Here is a 23,419-nt window from a genome sequence, read left to right as displayed (position 1 = left end):
TTTTCTCCCCAGAATCTGAACTGGGAGGTCAACAGCTCGAACTGACAGAGTGCTTTCAAGTGTCACGGCTCACACCAAGGCATGGCTTTTAGATACTTTATTAGGTGATTGCCCTAAAATTCTCCTTTTTAAAGAGATTTTAAAACAGGGGTCCTACCTGGACAGTTGCCATTGACCTTGCCTTATCCCAAATCCCCTGTCTATGTCCATAGAGAGTTGCCGATCGAGAATGACCACTCTGCCCAAAGCTATTTTAAAGCTGGCTCCTAAAAGCACAAAACCTAAAAACCCTCTTTTGGAAGCCTGTAGGGAATTTTCAATATGGTGCCTGTAGTTCTCAGAACTAAATATCTTGTTACCACCAGGTGAACCATCCAGGAACGAGATTCACTAAAGCCACCCTAAATTAAAGGTTCTACAATGTTTGATGGAATTGCCATCAACTGACCACTTAAAACTTTAACGTCTCGTGCTGAAGATTTAACAGTGCAATCCTGGCTGTTGGGGGGGGGGGGCTGAAACTGCTGAGGCAGCATGAACTCAGTACCTGCGTCAATGCCTTTTACACTGGTGTAAGGGGCATTTACACCAACGCAGAGGTTTTTATGCCAGTGCTGAGGAGCCATGCAGCAGTGCAAAACCCAGATGCCATTGCAGCCATAGCACCAGCACTTCTTCAGTACATGAGCCCACACCAATGCCAAAGGGGGCATTCCAAAGGGTGAAACCAGCCTTAGTTGGCTTCCCAAGCCCTTTCAGATAAGGAATGCTCCCATTTGCACACTTACACTAGCAAAATCAGTTACACAAGTCATTGTGCTGCATAGGCCATTTGAACAGGAAAAAACTTAGCTTTTGGCTTACTGGCCTCAGCAAACCTAGGAAGTGGTGCGGCTGCACCATTCCCAGTTGTGCCACAACTACCCCCTTCCTCGGAATTGCACAGTTGGTCTTGGCAAAATTAATCTTAAAGGCTCAACTTTACAAAAACTACTCTGTTTTCGTAATATCCTTTTCAAACCAATGCAGTTAAGGACACCAGCATAATATCAACCGTTTACCAGAGGATCGATACTTTCCAGCCTACCACAAGCAGCAAAGAGGCCAAATCACATTCTGCTTGATCTCTCAAGTAAACAGAACCTTCTTAGTTAGAAAGTCTGAAGTGCCCACTTTAATTCTACCAAATATATCAGAAAGCCACTCCCATAAGAGCCTTGATTCCTGAAATCATCATCATATATATGAGCGAACAATATCTGAACATTTCAACTTCACATCCATAAGATTAGTCATGTTCAGGACAAAAATACCACCTTGTTAGGTTTGATACACATTCTAGGGTCATGTTCCTAATTAGATATATTGGTGAGTTTCTTTTCCCTTCACCCAAAGGATGTATTTTTACAAAAGGATGTATTTTTAAAAGTATTTTTCAATTGGAATGACAGTCTGGATTCAAACAAAATACAAGAAGAAACAAACACCAGGAAATTTTGATGGATGTGAAAACAAGACTAAAAAAATTCATTGCTAGTCTAATCCATTGTATCCTAACCCTAAAATAAAATTATTAGAATGGTTCTGTATGATAAAGAACAGTAATGAAATACCTGAAGAAAGTAACACTGCCCAAATACAAAACGGAGCATAATATTATTTGTTACATCAATTTTCTACTGAGAGGTACACATCACTCGAAGTTAGAAAGACTCTTTAAAAACTTGTTGTACTAGATTCAAAGCAAATATGTTTGAAATAGATGGCATCTGGTTGTATTATATTCCTTTTCTCTCATCCATCCCAGCCATTTCCACTACTGATATTTGAAAGAATCACAGGTAAAGAAACATAGTTTAGTGATATTGCTATGTCAAACTGCAGATGTATGAAAATGTGACACAGCAGCACAATATCTTTACTAAGTGGTACTCTATTAACATCTGTCTTCCACTGTCTTCATTCTCAATAACACAAAAATCATAGAATGTGCAATGGTTTTTCTGGGGGACCCTGCAACATCCAATTAGGTTTATGCGTGAAATTTAGTATAGAGATTCTTCAGCTAAGGTCATGTAGCTAACCAAAAACACAAAGAAAGCATCTCTGAGACAATCATAATTTTAATTTCATTGTTTCTACCACCACCACCACAGGAGCAAGAGCTCCAAATTCTAATAATCTATCCACTTGCTGATTTTTGCAAAAGCTTTCCCTCTGCAATTTAAGTCACCAGTTTGCAGCAGGTAGACTGCAAGTTATCTGCAGCTTGGTGAACAAATGAAGAATGAACAAATAAAGACCACCCAGAAAAAGGGTGAAACAGAAAGACCCAGGAAGGCTCAATCGACTGACCTGTGCAAAAAGAACTGGAAGTAGTGCTGCCATTGGCTCTTTTCCTTTTCTGTATTGAGAATGGCCAAGGAAAGAGCTCAACCAGCTCTAGTGGGGTAATAGGGCCCTGTGGCTCCAAAATGGGAAATTCTGGGAAGGGGGAGATGCCTGTGGCTTGAGTGTAGACAGAGCAGTTGAAAACAGGGGGCAGCAGCACCTGCGTCTTGGAAGACAGCCAGGGGTTCACCTTTTGGGGAATGGTAGTCATGGTTTTTACCTTTTTCACAAGACCACTGCTATCAGATATGTGTTTCTTTTGTAACAGTCTTTATTCAGCACTGCCTACACCATTATTTGCTTTTTGCTTTCTCTTAGTGAAGTGTTGCAACATGTTAATATGAGTTTTCATGGAAATACCACTCTAAAATTAGTTTTTAATAAAGTTTTTAAAATTTACTTCACAGGCATTTTCCTCTTTGTTGTTTAACTTCATTTCTGGTGATCTTCACAGAAGCATTACATTTCTAGAGCAAAACAGAACTTGATAGCTGGGGGGATAAATTTCATGTATTAATAGGGACGTTTAAATAGTGTGGCAGCTAGGGGTATTTTTCATTAGAAATAGCCCTTATTAAAGAAAAGGTTGGTAACCCCTGATTTTAAATGACAGGTATACAAAAAAAATTAAATTAGCAAGAATTATAGTCATAGTCAATTCATCAAGTAAAGCTGAAGAATGAAACCTAATACAGGAAACCTTAAATATGGCCCTTAATGATGAGCTACTGCTTGAAGCAGAATTAAATAGGAAATAGTCACCTTGCCTTGAGTTTAAGTAGATTACATCATTTCTATGACATTCATACATACACACAAAGTGAGGATAATACAACTTACTTCCCATGACATTTAAAATAGTGTGGTGAGGCTGTAAACACTCATACCACGATGTGGCCATCAGATCCCAGAGTTCCCCCCTTCCCTTTCTTTCCTCTTGGAGAGAAAGCATAGTTTGCCACTGTATTTGAACTGCATATCAATGTTTGGCTCCAAACTATGGGATGACAGCAGAAAAGTGTTTTTATAATTTATATGAGTTCACAAACCATAGACCTGAGATGAATGTATAAACAGCACAAGAAATCAAAGATATTACAATGAGAAACAGATTCTGAACAGATACTGTTAGCCAGGACTAAACATTTCTACCAATAATTTTAACAAATGGGCTGGTCTTTGGCACTAACACAAGTAAGTGCATTTCATTAAGACACCAGGGAGAATAGAACTGCTTCTAGCTGCCTGCTCAGACAATATTTCATGTGACTTGCATGTTGTGGTAAGCTCATAACCAACTTTTATTTTGAAAAAAAAAATTTGTATTTAAAAAAGATAAAAGAAATGCATGATCTGTATTGTCTTAGTGCCTGATTATTCTTGTCCTTTGCGACTGTATTTACTATTACACATTGTTTAAGGGCAACTATTTTGCACATATTATTAATATTTTCAGTGACCTACTCGGCATTAAATAAATGATTTAAACAGGGAAATGGCAATGAAACATCTTTATGAATATTGTCAAGTCAGAACCAGAAACTAGCTTTGGTATTCTATATGCACTAAAAGATTGTGTTGTTGCAATGGTGGTCGAAAAAACTCTAGCCATGACTGGCTGAGCTGGCCCAGAGTCACACAGAGATGGGGTGGGCACAAGTATTCTCACCACCACTGGTTCAGCTGTTTATCGTGGAGAGGAGGGCAGGAAAAGATAAGAATAAAGCATGGAACCTGAGAGGGGAGCAAGTCAATGGAAGGGAGTCAGTATACCAAGTGAGAATGGAGAGAGCAAAAGCAAGACAAGGACAGAGGGGATAACTCTGATAAAATGGAGGGATGTTGAACAAATAATTAACGAGAACTGCACATGACAAGGAGTTGCTGAGATGAATCATCACATAATGATTTTAAATAGCCAGTCACACTATTGCCTACAGGCCTCTCACTTGTTTGAATGTTGAGATAGACAAGAATATATAGCAGGGATTCATTGCTCAGATTCTTACATTACTGACCTAATATGCTTGTGCTCAAGGTTAATTGGAATTTGGCTGATTTGGATTTAACAACTTTTTGAATCTTAGTCTCCTCATTTCATTTTGTACACCAATTGGCTTTAGAACAGTTTTCTAGTCTCCTGGCTTTTTCCTAAATATGAGGGAGTTTAAAAAAGTTTCTCAGATGTTTCTGTGCAAGCTGTAATAATAAATTTCCCTATATCAGCCCAAATACCAGTTGAAGCTTTCCTACCAACTGTTTCTTTCAGTACAATCATATCACAAAAGCAGGCCTTCATCAGTAATGTCATGTCCTTTCTCCAATCTTGCACAATGACCTGCTGGAAGAGGTCCACACTGCTCCATTCCTGAGCCTTTTGCAAATGACACAAAGTCACACTCTTCTGTGAATTTTTGAATTGACATCTATATAAAGAAAAGTTGGTAAATTTAGTTGATATTGGGATATTTTATTCTGTACTAGTTGATATTGGGATATTTTATTCTATACTAGTGATCTCCAATGTGGTATCCACAAGTAAGCTTTCTGATGTTAATTGGCTTCGGCCTCAAAACACCTCTCCACCAAACCAAAGAGTCAATCTTGTTTTTTCTCCATCTCACTAGAGCAGGAAGAACTTCAGATGACCACAGTTAGGATCAACCCTGGATCCACAGGAAGTGCCCATTCGTAATCAACTGCCTTCAACACAGAAGAATGCCTGGCCTGGAAACTATTATTAATTGCCCACCACGGTAGCCATTTTCAGATTAGCCCTGCCTAACCTGGAGGTCATCGTATGATGTTGCTGACTTCCCCCTCTCAAAATTCTTAAAGTGCCTACAGGCTCTACAAAGTTGAGCATTCCTGTTATATAATAATGTTGAGCTTCTATAGTGTTCTATGGATTTTATTGTATTGTATGATGATTATCTTGTAAAATACTTGGAACAAAAAGATGAAGCAGGGCATAAATGCTTAAATAAAAACCTTGTGCTTTGTCAGGCTCCTGGCAGCTAGCGTCAGGTTTCAGCCTCCAGGCCAGCTGTGAGCAACAGAGGCAGATAACAAACACCCTGGAGTCGAGTACACAGTCCACAGTCTCAGAGGAGCCAAGAGGCAGGTAAGAGTGTCACAAAGTTGAGAGTTGTTATCCAAGGCCAAAGTCAGGTTGGTCAGGTCCAGGGGTCAGAGGCCACAAGAACAGGCAAAGATGAGTATCAGCAAGGCAGTAGTGAAAATGCAGTCATATCCACTCTTATAGAACCCACAGCAGACTAATTCTTATCCTGTAAAGACTCTCTCCTTCCCTGCTCAAACAGGCCAGAAAGCAGACACTATGCATTTTAGCCTGTAGTTTCCTCCTGCAACACTGTCTGTGTTGATCAGCTAGCTCAGATGAACTAATTCGTCTCTTTCAATGGAGACCCAGGTGGCCCATGTAACCCGGGTTGCGTTTTTCCATCTGCGCCAAGCCCGGCGGCTGGCCCCCTTCCTCTCTCATCCGGACCTGGCCACCGTGATCCACGCAACGGTCACCTCCAGACTGGATTATTGCAACTCGGCAGCTCTCGCCCATGGGCACTTCCCGCTAGCGATCTGATTGAGTGAGGTTAAAATTTACAGCTCTGCCCCCTGCCTGAGGTGGAGCGGCTCTTCCTCCAGCTGGCGAGCCCCTCGCGCGGAGATCTTAATGTGAATTTTGCAGGGGCCTGCCAAGGCGGAGACTTTATTCCACCGGGCCTTTGGGGAGCCCGGCAGCTGATCACCCACTTTCTAAAATCTGTGGACCCTGCCGTTCCCCCTCCCTCTTCTTTCCTCCCCCCCTCTTTTCTTAGGGGACTACAAGTAGGACGCCATCGGTAATTTTGATAGATGCTGCATTTTAATGGGGGTCAATTTTAACTTATAGAGCCATACTTAATAACTATTTAAAATTTTTGATTTTATTTGTGCTCTATCTATTTGTTTGTTCGCCGCCCTGAGCCCTTCGGGGGAGGGCGGTTTATAAATATAATAAATAATAATAATAATAATAATCGCCCAAGAAACCTCGGCTGGTGCAGGGTTAGGGAAATGAGGTACTTCTGCAGGCAATTTGGACTCTGAGCCCTGGCTAGCGGGTTGTTCAGTTCCACCTGGCTGGGGCTCTGCTGCCCTGAACTCAGCCCCCATTGGAGTTCTGGCTGAATTGAGTTCTCCTCGCCTACTTCCGCCACTAAGGACTCCTCACTTCCCAGTGGCTAGCCCATGACAAACCTGGAAAGCAAATTGCAAAAGACCACTAAGTAGTTACTAGGGTCCAAACCTTAAGATGTTTTAGTTTATATTTTTAGTTCTAGGAAACCAGACAGGTCCAGTGATTTCTTATTGAACCATTAATTCCAGATTTTGAAATTTTGAAATTTGTGGAGGTTTTAAGGAGAAATAGCTACAAATCTGCAATAAATGGATTTCAGCAATATTAATGGTAATGTAAAAAACTGAATAGTTAAAATCTTGCTTCTTATCTATTTTCTGTTTATTTTACTTTTGAAAAATCAAAAGATTTATCAACAAGTTTATTTTCATATATGTTTTTGATTCACCATAGAGAAAAAATAGATAAGAACCAAATAACATGGGCCGTTTTGCAAAGACAACTATACCACAAAGGACCATCTTTTTCCAAAAATACCAAAAAGGTATTTTTCAGGGTTGGGGTTTTTTTATTCAGCTTTGCCCACTGCATACCCCTACATCAGACATCACAACTACATTCATAAAATTATAAATACATAAAGCTGATTAAAGCTTATCTGTTTTTTTCCATTGTTTATTTCTGGGTATAACTGGTATATAAACTACACAATTTTCAATGAGTTGTGTGCATCCGCCCAAAGTGGGCTTACCAAATAAATCTTTAAAATTCCCACCAGATGAAATAGACTAGCCCATGAAACCTTATGCTTTTAAAAATCTGTCAGTCTTTAACTGTCACCAGAGTTTTTATTCAAGACTTGATGGAATAATGAAGCACCTATTTTCTTGTATAAGCAGCCCCCCAAAAGCACTGGCTTGCACAAATGCATAGGAGGGGGCACAAGCGGGTGAGATCTCGGCATAACAAAGGCTGCCACTACGTACTTTAGGTGTTGCAGAACACCCTGCATGTGAATGCCTACTACTACCCACTAGAGTTCTAGATGACCAAGGGAACACATGGCCATTTTGATCAGGACCAATGCATTCTGAAATTACTTCCACAGCTTTCTTTTCCTCCACATCACATTTTTAGCATTATTCCTGTTCTCGGTCATAGTAGCTGAGTCTTGAGATATGGCAAGTTCCTCAATAAAAACATCCAAAAAAGTAAACTTTTCAGTCACACGGGAAAGATAAATTACTAAAAAAAAAAAAGATAAGAGCTTATTGGGCTCAAAGTTATGTCAAATGGAAATAAATGGGAGAAAAAGCAACCTCTCCTAATCCTTTTTCACTGCTGGGTGATGAAGCCATGTCTTTAGACACTGTTAATATTTTACTGACAGTTCATGAAGATCTTTCCTCTCCATCTTGCCACTTCTCTTAAGTGCTGGATTGACTAAAGTTTGCGAATCAAAAGTGTTGCAAAGAGAACGGAGTTAAATGTGGGAAACCCTGGTCCAAGTCTATAAACCAGCTACTAAAGTGGTTCTGCTGAGTTTTCCGGGCTGTGTGGCCGTGGTCTGGTGGATTTTCTTCCTAATGTTTCGCCTGAATCAAGGGAATCACAGATCAAATAGGGAAACTGATGAAAAAGCATTACCTACAGACCATCTTCAAACCCACCAGGAAAATACAGCAAATGCTACGCTCAGCAAAGGACAAGAGAGACCCCCTCACTTCTGCAGGAGTATCTCGCGCCACTACATGGCGCTGAGGAAATTTCGCCATAGGAACCACAAAACGCAGACTTGCGGACCCGAATTTTCGAACACAAAAGACACTGCAGTTGCAGAACATGTGTTAAACAAAACTGGACATAATATTTTATTTGAGAACACTGAAATTCTGGACAATTCAGAAGCTTACTATGTCAGACTGCACAGGGAGGCCATTGAAATTCACAAACACCAGGGCAACTTCAATAAGAAAGAAGAGACGTTAAAAATTAACAAAGCCTGGCTCCCAGTACTTAAAAAATGGACTGATAACCCCACCCGCAATACAATGCACTCAACCACACCTTTGCATAGCAAGTTCCACCCAAACACTTAATGATTGGTTCCCCACCCTGGGGCATGGACAATATTCCCCACTAAACTTTCCCTTCGCACTTAGACACAGTGTGAAACAGACCTTTCTCTGTGATACACCTCTGAAGATGCCAGCCACAGATGCAGGCAAAACGTTAGGAACAAAATCCACCAGGCCACGGCCACACAGCCCGGAAAACCCACCAGAACCAGTTGAATCCGGCCATGAAAGTCTTCGACAATACAGCTACTAAAGCTCTACAAGGTGGTGACGGCAGGTTCTCAAACTGCACTCAAACGAAGAGATGAGCAGAAGTTTATTTTTAAAAAAACATTTTTATGCTGCCTTATCTTCTAGGATGCAAGACAATGCACAATGTAGCAACTAAGGTGCACAAGCACATATTAACAAAATTAAAACAGATTCACAATTGACCAAATTAATAACACTCAATCTTAAAGTATGTCAACAGATAAAGCTATACAGGTCTATACTTGCAAGCACAGAGGTTTTCCAAGTGCCATGTCAAAAAAGATAACAAGGAGATCCCTTTTAGCAGGGCACTAGGTTTTCCTCCACTTCTCACTAACGTATTTTGAAAATAGGCAAAATAAATCAAACATCTATTTTTTCCATTCTGTTCTTTTTCCAACTCTTACCACATTGGGTTTTTCCAAAACCAATACTCAAATTATTACACTCCATTACTAAGATCTTTATCCTGTAAAAGCTTGACTAGATGAGTAAAATTGCAATGTAGTGACTAAGATCAGAGGACTCTATATGTATGTGCATAATAAATAATAATGCAAATGTATGCAAGCCTCAATGATTGCTAGACATTGATGTGAAGATATGAAGAATGTGCATCAACCAGCAGCGGAACAGAGGTCTTTGCCCAGTGTTCAAGTGATGTCACAGAATGGGCACAAGTGGATGGTGTCACTTCAGTAAAAGCTAGCAATTACAAAAGTAGAAGCAACAGAAGAACTAGCAATTGACTGACAAGCCAATCAATATATTCCCTATCTGAGACTGCATGTTGGTTGAACATGTAACAAAATGTCTATCAAATCACATTCTTCAGTCCCATGAACAATTATCCCATGAACAATTATCTATACTGGCTAGGTGATGTACACAATTGCTCATGCTATGGATTTGCATAAATTTACTCCACCTTTGTGTCCACATGCACAAATTAACAAACATGCACACCATAGACTGTAAAGGACATCAACAATTAAACTTGCAAGCAAAAAAAAAAGGTCCATACACAAATATGAACTGTAAAATTTAGATTTCCAAATAGGTGGCAAAGCAAGCTGGCCTTTTTTAGGGGGAGGGAGGTTATGAAACCACATCTGATTTATGGCAGCAGCTGGGGAGGTTTTCAAGGCAAGAGATGTTCAGAGGTGGTTTGCCACTGCCTGCCTCCGCATCAAGACCCTTGTACTCCTTTGAGGGTTTCCATCCACATATTTGCCAGGGTGACTTTGCTTAGCATCTAAGATGTGACGAGATCAGGCTAGCCTGGCCTACCTTTGCAAATAGTTCATAAAAACACGAATGATCTCAGGTAACATCATCTCTGATATTCAGTAGTACAAGTGAGAACCCACAAAGACTTTAAGAAGGCATCTCATCCAGTGGTGGGATTCAGCAGGTTCGCACCACTTCGGTAGAACTGGTTGTTAAAATAGTGCTTGTAAACAACCAGTTGTTAAATGATTTGAATCCCACCACTGATCTCATCCCCTCTCCCACTATTCCTTCTTTCCCTTTCCTGGAAGCCACCGTATCCTTTCCCCTTTTCCTATTCCCTTTTCTCCCTCTAGGATTGCCAACCTCTAGGTGGAGCTTGAATATATCTTGGCATCACAATGGATATGCCAACTACAGCTTCTTCTTACGATTGCCAGCTCCAGTTTGGGGAATTCCTGAAGTTTTGGGAAAGGAAGCAACTTCAGCAGGGTACAACCTAAGCTCTAATGCAGCCATTTCCTCCAAGGGAACTGAGCTCTGTCATCTAGGAAGCAGCTGCAATTCCAGGTGATCTCCACCACCCTCCCTGAGGTTGGCAACCTATTTTCCCATGGAAGAAATGGCTACTCTGGAGAATGGAGTCTGCAGCATTATAAGCCATGAGATTCCTCCCCTTCTCACCCCCCCCCCCCCCGCCCAAGTCTTCACCACACAAATCTCCAAGAATGTTCTAACCTAGAATTGGCAAACCTATCTTCTTCCCACCTAACAACCAACCGACCTTCATCTGCCACTCTATTTTAAGCTTTCCATCTTTCCTCCATTGGAAGACTGTGGCCCAGTTGTGTGGTACCAGCCATTGCACCAGGCCCACTTGCATTGTACAGAACCCTCAAGGACTTGTGAGGTACTGCCTCATTTTTCCCTGTAGTCTCCTCCCAAAGTTATTTTCTCTTTCCCTCTTCCTGGCAACTCTCATATCCTCTTCCCTGTCCCGGTCTCCTTCTCTACTTCTCAGCCATTCACCAATCTACCTTTGATCTATCTCCCATTTTCAGCTATATTTATTATTTACTTTATTTATATTCCACAGCGAGGACCACAACAGCTTTATTCCTCCTTATCCACACAACAACCCTGTGAGGTAGGTTAGGCTGAAAGTATCTGACTGGCCCAAAATCATCCAGTGAGCTTCCATAGCAAGATCACTTGGGTCTCCCAAAGCCTGCTCTGAAGCTCTATCTGCAATACCATGCTGGCTTTCATAGGGTGGCTGCTATTGAATGGCAGTCAGGCCTAGCTGAGTCAAGCAGGTTGCGTGGTATCAGGTCACTCAGAGGTTGCTGTCAGCCTAGGGTTGCAAGCCTCCAGGGGGGACCTCAAAGACTACCAGGATTACAACTGAATTCCAGACAACAGAAATCTATACCCCTGGAGAAACAGCTGCTTTGGAGAGTGGATTCCATTGCATAATATCTGGCTAAGACCTCTTCACTCTTTAAACCCTGCCCTTCTCAGACTCTACCACAAAATCTCCACAGATTTCCCAATCTGGAACTGGCAACCCCTACCCAGACCTGGTCCCAATGAGTCTTGCCTCAAAGGCCAAAAACAGGCCCGGAAATGGCCCTGCCCTCTCCCCCTGCCTTTTATTCACAGAATCAAGCCTTGGAATGCTGTGGAAGCATAGCAACATCCACTGAGGGAATCCAATTGTTAAAGCTGCAGGTGGTTCTTTTATCATTTGGGTTTTTTAAACCCCTCCCCAGTGTGTTTGTTTGGACATCACATTTTTCTGCAAACCTAGAGCACTTTCAGGTTTGCAGAAAGATCTTGCCCGTTCACATCTCTGATTACTAGATTTAGATGAGTTCGCTATTAGTATAGAGATATATAAGTACATTATGCTGAAAATAACCAAACATTTAAACATGTGTATTGAGCACCAGTCAAGAAACAGTCAGTTACGCTTACAGAGCTTAGGCATGACAAACTCCTTCTGGACTGGGGCCACTGCATACAAGACTTCTGTAGGGGAGTAATGTTTATAAATGGAATGTTTATGTATTTATACCAAAAGACTAAGAAAATCCCACAATGATTGTACATAACATTCAGAGTAACCAGTCAAAATTAACAGGGTGGCAGTCTTTTAAAGAATTTATAACATTTTTCCCACTAATATTTCCATGTGCTTTGTACATGTTAGGAGCTATACTGCTTCCCTTCCCTTTCCCAAATCAGAAGCCTTTTTGTGAGTAATTAACACAATGTGTGCTCTTAAATTTACCTCTTCCTTATCTAATTATGTGCATTAATGCATTAAGGAGGTAGATTAATTGCAATCAGTTGCCAGTTTTCATCCAGAGTTAAAATACATTTCTGAGCAGCATGAGCTATCAGCTCCTTCATAATACATTTATTTAGCAAAAGAGAATGTTGTAGTTGGCTTTACCCCAGTATCAGTGCCATTCTTTAATATAAATTCTAAAATCACAGTTGGCATTCTTTCCCTGTGCTATTTTCATCTCCAGCCTCCTCCCTCACGTCACCATCACCACCATTTTATTGGCATAACATTTATAGCTCATATAGAACCAGGTTAGGGATGGAAAAACTGAACATCGAACCTAGTTAGCATTTTAATCCTGAGCTTTGATTTCTATAGCAAAACAACTAAACCCTTTGATTATGTTCCCAAATTCTAGAAATATGCCTTTAAGAAAGAAAAAGGAGTAGTGTTTCCCTTGTTCCCTACCCCCCCCCCATACATACACACACCATTTTATGTATGTTTCCTTGCTATGGTATTTAGTCATAAAAATCAAGATAAAGACAGTCCTTTTGGTTGCTGCCACATGCTCTTGCTCTCTCTCACTCTTTTTTTGGTACTTACAAATCCAATGAAATTGTTCCTGCTTTAAAGGTATACATAGCCAGAGCATATAGACTGCTTTTTAATGATATGCTTTATCACCTATCAATTAGTTTGGATGGACTAAGGTACTAGAATGTATTCTCTTATGGACATCTTGGTAATACTCAATTTTACAATTAACACATACATTTACTAAAGAATTATAGTATCACCCACAAGATAACTGGCTATTAGAGACAGAGCTATCTATTAGAGATTAAAATATTAGTGTATTTTAAAAACAGGATTGTCATATATAAATATAAATATATACTGTAGCATCAAAATTAATTTTAAAGCAAGATGTGGTTTTAATAGGGTTGGTTTTTTTTAAAAAAAAATGCTTACTAGAAAAGCAAGGACAAAATTAAAACTGCTTATGAAAATTAAGAGCATATTTCATATACAAAATGATTACTCTAAAATTACTTCTGAGTCATTTTGTCCTTACCTGCAGGCATGAACCATTACTGCATGCAGTGACTGCTCCATTTCCTAGCACAGACTTGAAGCAGCATCACATCTCTCTCTCAAAATGTGACTAATTCATACGTTTGCAATTCCTAAGCTATTTTCAAAGGACACTCCCTTTCAGCACAACATGATGCTTTTAACAGATTCTATTTTCTGCTTCCCTAAATTCATGAACAAACCTAATTTTGTAAGAAGGATCTGTAATTACCACACAAAGCATCTTTCAGTCGGCATTTAGAAATCAAGATGCTGTGGAGAGGGCACACTCACACACACACCCACACACACCGAGACTGCAGCAACAGTATAAACATACACAGGTACCAGAAGACGACAGTATTGTGAATTTGCATGCTGCATGGCTTAGACTTCATTTTAAAAATGTAAACAATAACCCTTTGCAAATGTCATGAAGCTTAACCAGGAAATACAGATTCAGTTAATACATTACAATGGCGAGCATGCGAAACATCAATACAATCCACAAACTTGACAAGAAAAAAATCCCTAAGCTGCATCTTAGCGAAATTACACCATTAATTGTTCATGCAGGAGATATGGCTGTACCTTTCTGAAGAGGACGACTTCTCAGAGTTAACTGACATCAGCAGCTCAATCTTCTGCTTGATTTCTGGAAAAATCAGAAAATATTCACAACCAAAGACTGCCTGCCCTTGCTTTCCAATGCCTTATTAGAGAGAGATTTTTTTCCCTAATCCCCTTTGTTCCAAATGAAGCCACAGAATCCACTGTACTTCTGCAGAGGCAGAGTCAATGGGTGCTATAAAAGAAAACGCTCCAGAGGCATCAGGCCTTTCTAAACTATGCACATGACTGTTTATGAAAGCAGGAAGTACCATTCCTTTTATATGAAGGGGTGTTTCCTATTTTGAGGTTGAACTGACATTTACCAGATGATTCTTAAAACAGATTACATGCAGAGGCACATTCCAGCTACTATGAAAAATCCAGCAAATAGTTTACTGAGTTACACAGCTGGACAGCTAGAAATTCATTTGGTGTTAGAGGCTTTTGCTTCATGAGATCTCAAAAATAGAGTTCATGGAATTGTTTTTGTTACAAAAAACATGTTTACACATTTATGTACAGATGAGAAATAATTATCAATAGTGACAAAAATATACAATGAAAGATAAAAAATTTATCCTCAACCCCATTTGAAGTTTTCCCCTCCTAGTGCTCTCAACCAACAAACAGCAAACCCACTATCAAAGCTGGGCTGACATATTATATTTTCCTGAGCAGAAATGGTCTGACAACATCAGCTAGTTGATGACAGCCAGATCAATATTATGCCTGGGGGGTGGGGGTGGGGGTGCTGCCAATGCCATCTGTGGCATCTCGTCACAAAATGATGGCAAAACATATACAGCCATCACCAAAAGTCATTTTTTAGTATGTGCTGTTTTTCAACCGTTTCTCACATTATTTCCAAACATTAAAAAATTACAGCATTTTTATAAACTTAATCTCGGTAACATCTTTTCCTTCAAAATACATGTAAACACTCAGAAGTATCTGAATAAGCTGCAGAGATAAAAAGATAGCAACCAAAAAAATTCAGTACAGTCAACTCTTTTTGCATGCTATACATGCAAAAGGGGGGACATTACACATCAAAAATTAAAGGATAAACAGGCAGCAGCAGGCCTGTTTATTCATTAGAGTTAAGAACTGCAGTGAGTATCAACCAAGTATCATCATCCAAATGTGCAAGAGTCCAATGATTTTTTTAGATGGTGTTCCCCACTGCAAAATAATTTCAAAGAACTGGCAGATAATGCTGCTTCACTCAACATTAATCAGATCTCATGTTGACTATGGTGTTGAATTGTTACAAACAGAATGTCAGCAAGCTACCGTGTTTCCCCGAAAATAAGACAGGGTCTTATATTAATTTTTGCTCCAAAAGATGCATTAGGGCTTATTTTCAGGGGATATCTTATTTTTTATGCCCCAAGGGCGTAGGGAGGGAAAACAGAGCCCCGGGCAAAATGGCACCCAGGCCTGTCTGCTGCACCCCCCACAAGGCCACGCCCCCCCCCACAAGGCCACACACCCTGCCAAACCAGGCACAAGTGCCTCAGATACCCAGGCTATATACAGGCCCGCTGGCTCTGTGCATTAAAAAACATTGTCTTTTAGCAGGCATGGTCCTGCCTTTGGGCTATCTTTTAAGTTATGGTGAGCATTTTTAAAATTATGATTTTTAACTGCAATGTAAGTTTAACATGTTGTTGCTGCCCTGAGCCCTTCTAGGATGGGCAGGATATAAAAATTAAAATGAATGTAATTTTTTTAGCAGCATACCCATGAGCCTTTGCTAAATATGCAAATAATTTGCACATTTAGCAAAGTCTCATGGGTATGCTGCTAAAAAAAATTTTAATTCAGTTTTATTTTTAGTTTTATATCCTGCCCATCTCAGAAGGGCTCAGGGCGGCAACAACATTAAGTCTACATTACAGTTAAAAATCATAATTTCAAAAATGCTCGCCATAACTTAAAAAATAGCCCAAAGGCAGGCCATGCCTGCTAAAAGACAACCTTTTTTTTAACACAGAGAACCAGCAGGCCTGCATGTAGCCTGGGCATCTGAGGCACTTGTGCAAGGCCTGGCAGGGTGAGGGCTGTGCTGGGGAATCTGTAACAAGGGCTTATTTTTGGAGTAGGACTTCTATTTCAAGCATCTTCCAACAATACTGAAAAATCATGCTAGGGCTTATTTTCAGGGTAGGTCTTATTTTGGGGGAACACGGTAGGAAGTATACAGAGGACTGCAGTTCCTTTGGCCTAGCATTTATTTGAATCTTTGTATCCCATTCTTTCACATGTCCAAAGCAAATTACCAAAAAAAAAAAACCCCACACAACTTCAAACAACTGGGAGGTAAATACCACAACAGCACATACAACTCATTGGGCGGGAATCTAGACCGTGTATGTTTAATTAAGAAAAAGTTATGAAGGAAGAAGAGAAATGCTGAAAGATGTGGAAAAGGAAGGAAAGTATACTTTACATTTAAAATTCCTAATAAATGTTAGAAAAAATATTTCCCAACAAGAGCAGCTAATGGAATAAATTGTGAATTTCATCAGGTGTTCATCAGGAATGCTAAAGGCACGAAACAGCGTATCTTAAAAACAAAGGGCTAGTATGGATGTCTATTAATTCATCTCCAGCACTATCGTTCACAGAGAAAACAAATGCAGATGCTGTGTGAACAAAGCACGCATATCTGAAAAAAGTGAGGTGGACTAGCTTCTTGTCATCATTTATAGAAGATCGTAGGAACTACTATTAGAGATGGGCTGGCTTAATCCAATACAGAAAGGATAATTACTTCATCAGAACATTATCTGAGCAATAATATGATTATGTACATGACCATCCAACGTTATCATTGTTTAGAACTGGATAATGTGCAAAGTTGAATACCTTTACAAAAGAGAAAACAGGGATCAATGAGCAATTTGAGACAGACTATGCAGTGAAGAATGGAATGGAGTTAAAGGAAGCAGAAGGAGAAGTGTGCTGTTTACTGCAAGCTGGAAAAGCTTTGTGGCAGAGCAAAAGAATCTGGAAAATGTTCAGACAGTAAAGACTGGAGAAAAAATTGTAAATAGCATCACACTGGTTATTATTAGTGTATAATATAGAAAGCCAGGTGAAAGCTCTTCCACTCTCCCAAGAGTTTAGACCAACCTATTGCTAGTTTCAACTACCTCATCAATATGAGGCTTTTGGCTTTTAATGAATGTTTCAGGACATCCTATACCAGAGATAGCTAACCTTTTCGAGACTGAGTGCCCAAATTGCAACCCAAAACCCACTTATTTACTGCAAAGTGCCAATACAGCAATTTAACCTGAATACTGAGGTTTTAGTTTAGAAAAAACGGTTGGCTCCAAGGCACGCATTACTTGGGAGTAAGCTTGGTAAGGCAACCGTGCAATGCTTCAAACGAGTGACTCAGGACCCTAGGAGGGCTTACTAAGAAGCAAGCCCCATTGCCAGCAACCAAGCTTACTCTCAGGTAAAGGATCACGCTTTAGTTCTTCCCATGAAAATCAGTGGGGTTTAGCAGTGCTTAACAGGGTTACTGACACTGCTTCCCCAAAACTAGGTCTTAGGTTTAATGCTTAATAATTTCCCTGAAATAATTACACTATTATCACACTGTGGGCCTGGCGGGGGAGGGGGGAGGGGTGTGGGGGGAGAGAAAAGTAAAACTTTCGCTTTCCGAAACCCAATAAACCCCTCACCACAATATAGAAGTAAAAAGGCAGTCAAGGAAGGCAATCCTAAGAAAGAATGCTGTGCAATGGGTGGGATAACTTCAGGAAAGCTAACTTGGTAGAGCAGCCATCTGATCTGCGTTTTTCCTGGTGGATTGTGGAAAATTCGATCACGCACCCCATGGAGATCACCTCTGCCACCTATCGGTCTGCGTGGTCACCCTGCCAAGAGTGATGAAAGTGTAGGAGATGACCACTGACCAGCTTATTTGTCATTGTTTGAGGAGACAATCGAATCGGAAGGGCTTTCCAGGTTTGTTGGTTGGTTGAAAGGAATTTCGGCCTCAAAAGGATCCCTGAGGCTGCCAGGAGGAGTCTCCCCTGTCTCAAGGTGTTCTAGGTAGTACTCTGTGGGAACGAAGAGTGTTCCTGATCAAACCTTAGGGACGATTCTGCCTGACGAGTTTTGGCATGGCTCTCTTTTTGTCTTTTGTTTCTATTAGAACCTGGTCTAATTCTTTACCAAAGAGGGCACCTCTGTGACAGGGTATCTGACCACTATTGTCTTGGTGTGAGCATCCACTTGTCACAGATGCAGCCAAGCGTTGCATCATACCAGTACACCTCTTGCCATGGAACACGCCACAAGTGCCAGGGCATCGAAGGTGGAATCCACTAGGAAAGCGTTAATCAAGAGGACTTCGTCTTACTCCTTCCCTAGCCAGCTGCTCCTCAGGGGGCAGGATGTCAAGAATCCTCTTGAGCCAAACCCTGGTGATGGGGCCAGTGCCTTAATGGCAGATGCCAACCATTCGTGGGATTTATGCAGGACTGAATCTGATTTTTTGTCGAGTGGATCTTTGATATTCCCTTGACCAGACCACCAGAATGCAAAACCCCTACAGGGGAATCTACCGGGGGGCAGGGTTGGAGCAGAATATGGAAGTATTGGGGTACCATGTATAATTTTTTGAACGTGGGTGGAAACCCCTTATTGGTGGCAGGGCTCAGCCATTCCCTCCTTATGAATTTCTCAAAACACTCCGGAATGGGGAAGAAGCCCTGTTCAGAGTCCTTTTGAGGGAAATAATCAGCATGCTCCTTGGGACAGCCCTTAATTGGCTTGACATGGGAATGTGAGGAAGAAGGGTCCTCTGCGTCCTGGAGGTGTAGGGCTGTGATGGTCTTGTTAATGAGGAATTGCAAATCCTCTTGTTTGAAGAAACACATAGACTGATCTGAGTCTATGGGGTCCCGGGGAAGGTCCTCAGAGTCTGAAAAATGATCACCATCCTTCCTTTCCTCAAGTACACTGCCCTCCTCATTCCCTGGGAAGTGCAGGGGGTCTTGTTGGTGCTGAGTACTGAGATGCTCCCTATGGGCGTAGTGGGAGGATCTGGTATTGGGCTCAGGGACATGAACTTGGGGTCCATGGGGTTCCCTGGCCGAATGGTGCTTTTAGATTTCCTCCTGCATGACATGCCTAAACGTATTAACTAGGAGAAGGATTTTGCCAGGAGGTGGTGTTACTCACAGGCAGAGGGCAAGCAGAAGAGAGATCCACCATATCCTCTCCCCCCCCCCCCGGGGACCCGAGGTCTTGCCTGGTCTCAGGAGAGGAGTCGCTGGATAAATCCCTCGCCATTTCGATCGCCAGGCACTCCATGGCTCTTGGGAAGCTGGTGGTGCCAGCAGGAGCACTGCCGCTAGAAGATGTGCCCTGGGAAGGTGCTTGGTTAAGCTGGGAGGCAACATGGCGGTTTTTGTGCTCCGCCACCACTGAATTATCTGCAGCTCGGGCCGCCTGCTTCTTGGATGCCCGCAAACATTTGCTCTGTCCAGGGGGAGGCTTGGGGCTTTCCGAGTGAAGTGTTGGCACCGAGTCCCGTTCCCTGGCTGCCCTCGTAGCTTTTGCAGACAAACAGGCAAAAATCTCCCTCTCTGGGGAAAAGGAGCCAGTTGCCATTTTGAGGGGGCTCAGGGAAAAGTGGTGGGGAAAGTTCAGTGTGGCCTTTGGAGCCTGTGCAGAGTAAAGTCTGCGTGGCCTTGGGATTCTGTGCAGAGTAAATTTTACTCCAAGAGATAACCAGCAAAGGCTAGGTGGCCAAAGAATTATAAGGACACAAAAATTAAAGAGACACACTCAATAACAAGACAGAAGGAGGAGTCAGATTATCAGTTTCTGTAAGAACCTGAAGAAACCATGCATTCCATGGAGAGGGAGGAATAATACTGGGGAGAAGATGGCTTCCCAGGCTCATACAGGAAGTGATGTGAAAGCTTTACCTGCCTCCTAGCAATTGGGTAGAGGAAGATCCACACAAGATGACCTCTGCCTCCATGAGAAGAGTGGGAGTTGCAGGACAGAACAGATGATCACTCTTTTTGTCTTCCTCCAGAAGTTTTCAGCTGGTTGAGACCAGGATTGAAGATATCAACAGGAAGGAGGGAGCCAAGGTGGGCATGAGATGAATGAATGAAAAACTGGGTCTTGTAAATAAAAGATTAAGAATAAAGATGTAGGAAGGAACCGCAAGGTCTACAAAGAAAACAGAAATGAAAGAATGGGCAATGATTCCAAGAAAGCTACCAAATCAATAGATTACAGATCTCAGAAGGAACAAGAAACATAGAGAAGGCAGACTAAGGCCAATTATGCACAAAGTGTCTGGTCCGTGATCAGGGCCAATGTCCATCATGGCAAGGTTTCTTGAATGAATCTATTTTCTGGAGCCATGCTTTTACTTTCTATTCTCTCCGTGGCAAGCAAGACCACTTCTAGCGAGACTTTTAATTTCCTCTGTTGCCAGAGCAAGCAGATTTGCCAGTGAGCAGAGCTTTGCCCCAGTCATCTTCCTTCTGTCCACGGCCAGCCTTCCAACTCCCTCGCACTGCCATCCATGCCTTCCCCCTTACCCACACACATCCATGTTGCTGACTCTTTCCTGCTTCTCTAAATGTTCATATCGATATATCAATATATTGATTTAATAATAACAGAGAGTTTACTTCTGCACAGTACAGTACAAGGCAGCAGTTCTTTTTGGCTCCACCCCACCTCCCCGTTCTACCCTTCCCAATGATCAGGAGGGCTTTTTAACACTTTATTTCCAACAAGCCTCTATTTTAAAACAAGTCTCTCTCTTCTCTTCTTTTGCTGCAATGGCAGCAAGAGAGAGACAGGGAAGGGAAGAGGGGAAGAGGGGAAGAGAGAATGTCAACTGTAGTCTTGAGACTAATAAGTGTGGTGAGATCTGTGCCTTTAAGACTGATGGGCAGTTAAGAGAACAGGGAAAAGCATGGGCCCAGCAGAGTTCAGCAGACTCTTTGCATGTAAACAAAGAAATGCGAGGAGACTCTACTACAAGTCCACAGCGCAGTGAAGAGTCCCAAGGTAAGCGTTCCATGGGCGGTATAAAGGTTAAACAAACAAACAAACAAAATAATAGTAATAATAGTAATAATAGTAACAACAACAACGACAACGATGGCAACGACGACGACGACGACGACGATAATAATAATAATAATAATAATAATAATAATAATAATAATAATAATAATAATAATAATAATAATAATAATAATAATGGGCCTATATACAAGATGGACGTGAGGGGTAAACATAAGGTAGGTGTTCTTCATTGACCATCGTTCACAATTCAGTATAAAATCTGGCAAGTTGTAAGAGGATTTAAACATAATTGGGTTCCAGAAACATTATATCTCTCTACTGAACTGATTGTATCAGACTGCTGTTACGTGAGTACAGAGTTCCCAGAATTCTGGAGCACAATCCCCCACCCCCACGCCCAACACACACACAAAGGAAATGTTTATAAACCATGGGGAAATAATGTAGGGGATTCATTTTTGGTTATCTTTATGGTTATCTATGAGAATTTACATATTCAGTTATATCAAACCCCAGGGAAATTTTTATAAAGCAGAAGGTGCAGTCACATGTTTAAGGTCAGATACAGAACAAATATAGAAGAAACCAGGAGTATTAAAAATAGATTTCTCAGCTTCCAAAAAAGTATTATACTCTGCATAGTACATGATGTGATAAATTTTGAAGCAATATGAAGTGGATGAAGAAGCTGTTAGCTTTGCTAAGAACATTCAATAAGAAGCGAGATCCATGGTTTTTACAATTGACAAGTTGAGTGAAAGGTTTAAACAAGTAGCAAGAATGACTCAATCATATTCTTTTTCCCTCAAGTAGTTCAGAAGATAAAGCAATGCTGAAGAAAAAAAATCTTATGTTGGCAACAGTTAAGTTAATAAAAACATTAAAACAAATGTAAGATGGAGATGTTTAGAAGAAGAAGAAGAAGAAGAAGAAGAAGAAGAAGAAGAAGAAGAAGAAGAAGAGTTTGGATTTATATCCCCCCTTTCTCTCCTACAGGAGACTCAAAGGGGCTTACAATCTCCTTGCCCTTCCCCCCTCACAACAAACACCCTGTGAGGTAGGTGGGGCTGAGAGAGCTCTGAGAAGCTGTCACTAGCCCAAGGTCACCCAGCTGGCGTGTGTGTGTACAGGCTAATCTGAATTCCCCAGATAAGCCTCCACAGCTCAGGCGGCAGAGCAGGGAAGCAAACCCGGTTCCTCCAGATTAGATACACGAGCTCTTAACCTCCTACGCCACTGCTGCTCCTTCGATTATGTAGGATGTAGAGTGCTACAAAAGGAAAAGAAGGGAGCTGTGCAAATAAAATCAGGCATTGCACCATTTGAACAAGGCTTGTCAAAGAGATGAACTGTTAATTCCTTGAAGAAAAAAAGCAAGAATTTAGATGTCATGCAAGACTGAGAGTGCAGAAGAAGACATCAGCATAGGAACTCATCACTGACACAAACATTAGTTCACTCAGCATCTAAGCATCCTCAGAAATGATACACAACAAAAATATCATTAGTTTCCAATATGCAAGCAACAACGTTATGCACACTTACAAGCAAGTTAATCCCACTGAATTAAAGCGAAAATTTATTCTCAGCAATATTCACAGGATTGTGCTACAAGGATAACCAAACATTACTTCTATTAGGAATGTCAGTCATTGCTACTGGTCTCCATAAATAGGTAAAAACAAGTCAATGAAAGACCGATAATTACAGTAGCCTTCATATGTCCTACATTTAAGTGCTCTAATGATGGCTAAACCTTCACAAGAAACCAGTTTTAATGTAAGATGCTCTTAGATAGCCTTCCTTATCTGGTATAAACAAGAAGCTAGTTCAGACAAACTAATATATAAATAGCAAAGAAACTTGACTACCCTTCTGCCATATCCAAATATTCACATTTGACATCCAACTCGCACCGCCTTAAAAACCATGATCAGTTCCCAGATCTGTAGAGTGGATGCAGACCATATGATCCTGGTCAATGTGAACAGTACCTTCCTATATAAACATTTCATTCCTACGAGGACAACTGGCTTATCTGCAGCTGATAGGAAAAATAAGGGAGAATGGTCCATTGGATACTCACCGTGAAGGGGAGGGGCTCCTCTTGGTAGGCAGGAGGACATCTTGGTGGGTGATTTCCACCCCATCTCAGGGAGGCAGGAAAAAGAATTCTGTCACTTCCTGTCAAGGCTCAGGCTCCGTTTTAGCCAGTATTCACCTGACCGAGCAATAGAAATAACAGTAAAGAATGCAAAG

At 41.2% G+C, this 23,419-nt stretch overlaps 1 protein-coding gene across 8 annotated transcripts in view; it reads right to left on the bottom strand.

Annotated features, from left to right (window-relative positions):
* Window positions 1–23,419, bottom strand: part of SRPK2 (SRSF protein kinase 2) — a 185,931-nt gene that overhangs the window by 113,856 nt on the left and 48,656 nt on the right. Inside the window, exon 3 of one of the 8 annotated variants that reach the window (XM_048502386.1) lies at window positions 14,054–14,117. The exons of 6 other annotated variants lie outside the window; for them this stretch is intronic. In XM_048502386.1, coding sequence (XP_048358343.1) covers window positions 14,054–14,091 — 38 coding nt within the window. In that variant the 5' untranslated portion in view covers window positions 14,092–14,117. Of the gene's footprint in view, window positions 1–13,463; window positions 13,571–14,053; window positions 14,118–23,419 lie in introns of those variants that run through there. One more of the 8 variants, XM_048502385.1, reaches the window with a different exon arrangement.

Source organism: Sphaerodactylus townsendi, linkage group LG06 (genome assembly GCF_021028975.2).
Source record: "Sphaerodactylus townsendi isolate TG3544 linkage group LG06, MPM_Stown_v2.3, whole genome shotgun sequence".
Taxonomy (NCBI): domain Eukaryota; kingdom Metazoa; phylum Chordata; class Lepidosauria; order Squamata; family Sphaerodactylidae; genus Sphaerodactylus; species Sphaerodactylus townsendi.
This window is presented reverse-complemented; position numbering and strand designations above follow the sequence as displayed.